We start from the raw sequence: 8,223 nt of genomic DNA, 5'->3' as shown, positions 1-8,223 counted from the left end.
TTCTGTTTGTACTGACATTTCAATGTTTTTAAAGAGGTTGTTTTAAAACTTGTGTTTCATGTCAAGCAGCAGTTTTAGGTTATCATTAAATATGCCACATGTTTAATGTTTGCTATTGTTGAATATTAAAAGCAGTTTAATCCATTAATTTGTTCTCTCAGTTTATTTTTCTTCTGTTCTCAAACTTCTCTGATCTTCACTGCCTTCATTAGTAGTTGTGTGAACTGTGACCTCTTTCTCTCACTAGGGTGGGGTTTGACAGTGAATCATCAGTACTCTCTCTTCTATTTTCTCTTCTATTCTCTCTTATTGTCTTCTCGGTCTATTAATTACTTCTCTTCCAAAATATAATCTTTCCTCATCATCTCCAATGGCGTCCAACACAGTGGTTGTTGTCCCCCTCAGGAACAGTCTTAACTGTCTGGATGTCTTGCGTTTCTTCCTCTGGGTTAGTGTCGCAATTGTACTCTCGATTTTCTTTGTAATTGATTGTGTTTGTTTGCTTATAATTTAATATGAGCCTGTTATTTCAGTCAACATGTTTGGTTTAAGTGAATCTATATTAGAAAAATTAAATGCATTAACAGTTTTGAAATGACTAAATGTCTGTCATGTGCTGCTGTTCAAATCACTGTTGGTTTGAACATCTATTTTTACCTCATTTTAAGTTTTTAGTCTGACGTATTTGCATTAAACTTTAAAATATAGAATAGTACATCTTTGAAAATTGTGAAGTGGTAATAGTCTATTCTCATACTCTCACATATCAGTTATCACAGTACAACACTACATTCCTGTCATTTTGGTTCACAACTACTTAAAGACATTGCAATCTACTTTTATTTTGTTTGCCCAGCAAAGATCTTTGGGGCAGCTTTCTAAACAAGCAGTAATACAGGCATTTATACAAGCACTCTAGTTTGCAGTACATCCAATCAATGTGACATTTGAAAGAAAAAAGAAATTTACTGTCCTATTACAACAATTAATTTTCCCAGAGAATGAAGTGTATGGTTTATTTGCAGATGAAGAAACTGAAGGACTTGGAGAGGGAAAAGGACATACTGTGGATGGGATTACAGGCTTTGGAGCAGGTGTGAGACAGGTTATGTTCTTACCTGGAAGAAAACAACATTCCATCCGAACTACAAGACAATTTCAGGAACGGAGAGCAGAGAAAAGTGAGTTAAGGATGTGAATTCACATGTATGAATATTTACTTTTATTTACTATGATTTCTCTTTCCATATTGCAGGAGTTCCTATTCCCAAATACCCCCACCCTGTTGTTTGCTCAGATCCACAGACTAAACATGTCCCTGAGGAATCTAATATGTGATTCCAGGAGACCCACTGATCATATTCAAGTCTGGGCTTCAACAGAAGGTTTTTCAAACCATTAACATAATGAATACAAGCATTATAGAATACCTTTAGTTTACTTCATTTGTCAGTTTTAAATAACTGGCTAAACTAGTATAGTTAATTTAATGAAAAAAGTTTACTTCCATTATCAGGTACTGAAGGAGACCAACCCACGCCTCCCTGTTCAAAAGGCAGTGCTTGTTTTTAATTAAATGTTTTGCTTTGATGTCATGAACTACATTTGCAGTCTTTTTTTTTTTAAATTATTTATTTAACTTGCAGGGTTCAATTCTAATTAAATTGAATGTATTTCTATAGTTAAACGTTTGTTGTGCTAAATAGGAAGTTGGCCTGATTTGTTCATTTAAAGCAATAAAAGCATGTCAAAAGTGTGCTTTTACAGTATATAAACAACTATAAATGTGTCAGTGAACTAGCCCAATTCCAAAACTCATAATATGCCACTCCCAAACCAAATACACTGATTTAAGAGTCCCTCTTACACATTTTTATACTTACTTTTATTTGTATCTGGCATTATGGGTCAGTTTGGTAGGGTAGAAATGACATTAAAGTAAATTATTTTATTGTTATAAACTGTATGTGTATTGGTTTTAAATGGTATATACATTTTATAATTATTCATCAATTCAACCTAAAAAAAATAAATAACATTATGTCTTTGTGAGTCTCACAAGTGAAAAGCCATCAAGTCAGATTCCCACCATACATTTTATTTTATTATTTTATTTATTTTTTTGTGAGCAACATTTAATAAATTAGTCCTTTTATATGTCCTTTTAAAATCAAATTCTATTTTTGTCCTTCGTGGGTTGCTCTATATCGCGTCGGGACTTTTATTTTGAAGTGTTGTTTCATTGTGACAATCTGGCGCTGAGTTCAAACGTCGGTTGAAGTTTATAGTGCGCATGTGAAATCAAACTAAATCATTGTATCTGAATCATGATTAGAAGAAAAAGCAGCTCGAACAGCGCGAAAAGCATCAAAACACGCCGTAGCAGCAGTGTCGGGTTTGATGAGTTTGGCTTTGCTCTCAGCAAGAAAAGAGACAAGAAACTTCAACACCGATATAATGATTACAGGTAGATATAGACATATTTCCTCATCTGTTTTATGTTTGTATGGATTTGTAATAGAAGTAATTACCAAGTATAACCATAAAACTATGTTTTACTTTAATTATTTTTCTTTTAACCTATGTATCTATGCATGTGTGTTTTCCTAGGTGTTCAGTTCATACTATCAGATAATATTCAAAATTACAATAAGAAGTTCATATCAATTAGTGTCATTGTTAACGAGTACTGTCTTGTGCTGTGTTGTACTTTTGACAAATGATGGTGTATGGAGAGTATTTTAACTCTTATTTTTTTATCAGCTACCCTCAGCCTAATCCAATTAAAGTGAAGGAGTTATGTGAATTTCTGAGCTATTGGAATGGATCCAGTTTCATTTGCAGAAATCAGGTGTGCATTTACCCTTTAAAATTTAGAATTATGTGGGATTACATTTGCCTCAACAATTGAGTGACTTCAGTTGAGCATGTCCATCCACAGTTAAAGGGATAGTTCACCCAAAAATAAAAATTCTTTCATCATTTACTCACCTTCATACCAGATGTGTATCACCTTATTTATTCTGCTGGACACAAATGAAAATTTTTACAAGAATATCTCAGCTCTGTATGTCCATTCAATGCAGGTGACCAGATCTTTGAAGCTCCAAAAAGCACATAAAGGCAGCATAAACGTAATCCATATGACACCAGTGGTTAAATATGTATCTAGAAGCGACATGATAGATGTGGGTAAGAAACACATTTAATACTTAAGTCCTTTTTTACTATAAATTCTCCCTGCCCAGTAGGTGGCGATATGCATGAAGAATGTGATTCGCCAAAAATAAAAGAATGTGAAAGTGGAGAATAATAGTAAAAAAGGACTTAAACATTGATATGTTTCTCACCCACACTTATCATATCGCTTCTGAAGATATAGATTTAACAACATATGGATTACGTTTATGCTACCTTTCTGTGCTTTTTGGACATTCAGAGTTCTGGCCACCATTCAACTGCATTGAATGGACATACAGAGCTGAGATATTCTTGTAAAAAATCTTTGTTTGTGTTCAGCAGAAGACAGAAAGTGATGCACATCTGGGATGGCATGAGGGTGAGTAAATTATTTTTGGGTGAACTATCCCTTTAATATTTGAACATTTTAACAGGGTTCCCATTGTCATGGAAAACCTGGAAATAGCAGAGGGTTTTAAAACTGTTATTCTAGGCCTAAAAAAGTTATGATTATTAATAATAATTTTAAAAAGTCTGAATATATATTGAATATGTATTTTTCTTGTTATGCTCAGCTCTAAAATATTTAATCAGCTAGAAATTTCTATTAAATTATTTAAAAAAATACTTATCCAGTAATCAATAATGACTAGCATGAGAATGAAAAAGTCAGGGAAATTCATTAATCAAACGGTGTCAGAATCATGTTCTAAGTACCCAATTTAATATTTGTACATGCTCAATTGTTTTCCCCTTCATCTTTTTCTGAAAATCAGATTGAGAGGTTTATTCGTATTGGGATTCCTCCGGCAATACGTGGGCAAGTGTGGAAATGCCTCCTAAATATTGACAGTCTCCGAGTTGCGAGCTCTTTCGATTATGAGGTGCATTATGTCATAATTTGAGTATGCATGATTATATCCAGTGTTATTGCTTTGAATTAAGCACAGTTGATTTTAACACATACCTGTTGGTTATTTCAGGCATGTCAAGCTGAGATCCGTAGACCTCTGGTTGATCTTGGAGTCAGCGAGTACAGTATCATCTCTACTATAGACTCTCTAGTGGACACAGAGAATGAAATCAGCAGCGGACAAGCATCAGGCCACCCCAACACCGACCTCACACTCTTTAAACAGATTGCCCTCGACCTACGTGAGTTTAGTGCCTTAGTGACTATACTGCATTGTGAGATACAATATTCCACTGAGTGTGCTTAGGTTGTACATATACTGCACTTTTTGGCAAATATACTGTAGCAGGTCCTCCTGGTATTCTATGCACCAGAAAAGTTGCATACTGCTTTCTACTAGGAATAGTATTGTAGTTTGCTGAAACTCTCCCATAACAACACAAAACCCATTAATTGTGCAACATTTTGAAAAACTAAGATTTACAAGTTCAAAATTATCATAATTTCAGGGAAGAGGTGAATAGGATCAGTTTTGGAACAGTTTTTTTCACCCTTCTGTAAAGTACTGTTAGTGTCTCAGTTTTTATGTGAAGGAAATCCTCTGAAAGAATATGTAAATGAGGAAGCTGTAGTTTGGCATAGATTGCAGTGTTTTTGTTTAAATTTTGACAGCGTTTGAAAGTATCTTGAAAACCACAAGGGGTCGCTGTACAATTAGCTTTTCCATTCTATATCTCTTTCTCTCATGTATTTCAAGTTCACTATGGTCCTCTACCTTCTCGACTTCATCAGTATTCTTGTAACTTTTAACATTTAGCTTTTTCCATAAGAAAAACATGGATTTATCAATCTGAGTGTTTTGCACTGTACACAATAGATTTGAAATCTTATTTGTCTTTAAAGAAAGGTCTTTTCCAACCCATCGCACCCTAATGGGGCACCGTCCTGAAGCTATTGAGGGCCAGGCCAAACTTTTCAGAGTTCTCAGTGCATATGCCAGATATAATCCCCAGATTGGATACGTACAAGGTAATGAACTGACTGTATTTCCAATTCCAATTGTCCCTTATTTTCTGATTGTGCATTTCAAATTAGGTTTCAAAACAGTTTTGGTTGTTGTTCATATCTGTAACTGTATTAGCATTAAAGAATTGATTTTAATGGACCTTTTTTTTTGAAGGTCTTTGAGCTTTTCCTAACAAATGGAATGATTATATCAGATGGTAATACTCTGGTGCTTTGACAAAAACCATAGTACTGAATGATAACAATATTTAAATACCATGGTATTTACATAGCACTCCAAGGTACTTCAAAGAATACCATAGTGCTGTTTCAAAAAAGACATGGTATTGCAATGCTACCATGTCCAAAAAGCCACATGGTACTTTTTGGCGCTTTATTTTTTGTTAGTGGTTACAGTACATGTCCTTGTTGCTGTAGTTGTTATAAACTGATATCAATGAAATATGCATGTAATGCATGTAATTTCACTGGTTACATATCAATATATTTCAGTTCTACATAGCCTAAATAAATATGTTGTCTTAAGAGGGCTGTAAAGTGCCAACTTATTATTTTTGCATGTCATAGCCAGCATTTGTTTTCACATTTTTTTAATTGGGGCTTATTTAGTGTGTTCAGTCTTTTTATTTTCAAAATGGGACTATGTGATGTCTAATGGTTTTGTTTTCACAAAGGGATGTCCTACATTGCTGCTGTGCTCCTGATGATCCTCTCTGAAGAAGAGGCTTTCTGGGCTCTGGTGGCTCTGTTAGAGAAGCCCAAGTATCTTTCAGAGCTCTTTGATTCCTCTATGAAGAAGTGAGACCTTCATTCATCTATACTGAATATTTTACACAAAGATAATTATTTTAAATACTGTAATCATTTTAAAGTTCTTGTTTCTCTGACCTCAAATATACGTGGTTAAACCATTTGATTTTCATATTTTGTTTGATTTTCAGGATTCAGCATCAGGCCTTGGTTTTTCACCAGCTCCTTAAGCACAGAAAACCTTTGCTTTTCCAGCACTTGGTGAGAAAAGGGATCTAACACTCTATGTAATGAAAAGAATTACAATATTGTTTATTGCTATTATTTTCACATTTTAGAATAACAGTTAAGTCATCAAAATAATGAAATAACACAAATAGAAGTATGAGAATTATGTATTGACCAGAAATGTTAAACAAATAAAACATATATCCAACTCAAAATAAATAAATAATAATAATAATAATAAATGAATAATAATAAATGAAAATAAATAAAATACAATTTTAGTTTTACAAAGAAATATACTGTATGTTTGGCACAATTTTTATTTGTCTACAAAACTATTTTCAGGCATTTAATCATAAGCCTTTAGATCAAAAGGTACCGTAATTTAATGGACAGCAGAACATACAGTATGTTTTCCATTACATTATCTTGAGAGCTTTCCCACAAATTGCCCTTTACCAGCTTCGGTTCCCCCCTCACATACCCAAAAACGACCATATAGTGTATTAAAACATAGTGGTTTAAATGACTCTGTCATCCAGGATTATGTAGATCACAGCCTTTCTCTTAAGAACCCTCTCATATATAACACCCTTCACAGATTTGCCACTGTGTCTTAAAGACCTGAGGGATTTTTGTTTTTTTTTAAGCAAAGGCTGTCCGCCTCCTCAGTGCAGCTCTGAAGCATTTGTGCTGTTTGGTGAACTCTTAAGGGATTTCCTTCTCGCTCTGTGTTGACTCAGCGCAGCTGATGGAAAAGCTGAGCTATAAGAGCGTGGCCAAATCAGTCTGCACAGGCTTAAAATGCACAGTAAAGGATAATGCATTACATCATATAGAGGGCAAAGTGCTAAACATACCTGCAGCTTTTTTCCATGGTGACTGAGGCTAACATTCTGCTTGATGTCTCTTCCTGTGTTTCATAGAAAACAAAAGAGTCACACGTGTTTGGAATAAAATGAGAGTTAGTAAATGATCACAGACTTTTCATTTTTGGTAATCTATCCCTATAAAGTGAGAGTTCACCCAAAAATGAACATTCTCTCATCATTTACTGACCCTCATGCCATTCCAGATGTGTATGACTTTCCTTCTTCTGCTGAACACACACAAAGATTTTTAGAAGAATATTTCAGCTCTGTTGTTTCATACACTGCAAGTGAATGGTAGCCAGACCTTTCAATCTTCAAAAATCACATAACGGTAGCATAAAAGTAATCCATACGACTCAAGTGGTTAAATCCATGTCTTATGAAGTGATATGATAGGTGTGGGTGAGAAACAGATCAATATTTCAATCCTTTTTTACTATAAATCTCTACTTTCACTCTCACATCTTTTCACATTCTGAAAGTGAAAGTAAAAGTGGTGATTTATAGTAAAAAAGGATTTAAATATTTATCTGTTTCTCACCCAAAGTGATTGCATCTCTTCAGAAGATCTATATTAAACTACTGGAGTTGTATGGATAACTTTTATGCTGCCTTAGTGATTTTTGGACCTTCAAAGTTCTGGCCATCATTCTCTTGAATTGTAAGGACCAACAGAGCTGAAATATTCTTATAAAAATCTTTGTTTGTGTTCTGCAGAAGAAAGACAGTCATACACATCTGGGATGACATGAGGGCAAGTAAATGAGAGAATTTTCTTTTTTGGGTGAACTATCCCTTTAAGACACGTGCCAGTAACAATTGTAATGTCATGTGTGTTGTTGGCAAAGAGTTACTAGCATTGATTTGTCAGACCACGCAATGACATTCTACTGTTAGTTGACAAATAACATGGATATGAACATGTTCTTAATTGTCACTAAATATTGTCACAATGCAAAAAATCGTGGTGGTCCGAAAAAATAGGCTTTGTTTCCTTAATTTCAAATATAATTTATTTTTCCCCCTTTTTTTTTTTTTTTTTTGATTTTGGGTCAAATAGGACCTGGACATTTTATTGATTCACTCAGATTTTGTACATTTTTAGATGCTGTGACTGGTCAAGTTTTTACTATTTAGTTTTTTGCAGTTCACTTAAATAGTCCTGTGGTGTGACAATTTAATTTTTAAATGCACAAATATACCATGTTTCTCTTAATTAACATGAGATCAAAAATGCATGTTTTATGCTGAATG

At 34.1% G+C, this 8,223-nt stretch overlaps 1 protein-coding gene across 2 annotated transcripts in view; it reads left to right on the top strand.

Moving 5' to 3' along the window:
• The first annotated feature begins 2,264 nt into the window (after positions 1-2,264).
• si:ch211-266k8.4 (TBC1 domain family member 12) overlaps positions 2,265-8,223 on the top strand; it is a 70,909-nt gene continuing 64,950 nt past the window's right edge. For both annotated transcript variants that reach the window (XM_051690236.1, XM_051690235.1), the window contains exons 1-7: positions 2,265-2,467; positions 2,764-2,851; positions 3,957-4,064; positions 4,164-4,335; positions 4,997-5,122; positions 5,794-5,917; positions 6,061-6,130. In XM_051690236.1, the coding sequence (XP_051546196.1) occupies positions 2,328-2,467; positions 2,764-2,851; positions 3,957-4,064; positions 4,164-4,335; positions 4,997-5,122; positions 5,794-5,917; positions 6,061-6,130 (828 nt within the window). In that variant the 5' untranslated portion in view covers positions 2,265-2,327. The remainder of the gene's footprint in view (positions 2,468-2,763; positions 2,852-3,956; positions 4,065-4,163; positions 4,336-4,996; positions 5,123-5,793; positions 5,918-6,060; positions 6,131-8,223) is intronic.

This window comes from Myxocyprinus asiaticus, chromosome 46, assembly GCF_019703515.2.
Source record: "Myxocyprinus asiaticus isolate MX2 ecotype Aquarium Trade chromosome 46, UBuf_Myxa_2, whole genome shotgun sequence".
NCBI classification, from domain to species: Eukaryota; Metazoa; Chordata; class Actinopteri; order Cypriniformes; family Catostomidae; genus Myxocyprinus; species Myxocyprinus asiaticus.
Note: the sequence above shows the minus strand (reverse complement) of the source record. Positions and strands in the feature narration are given on the sequence as shown.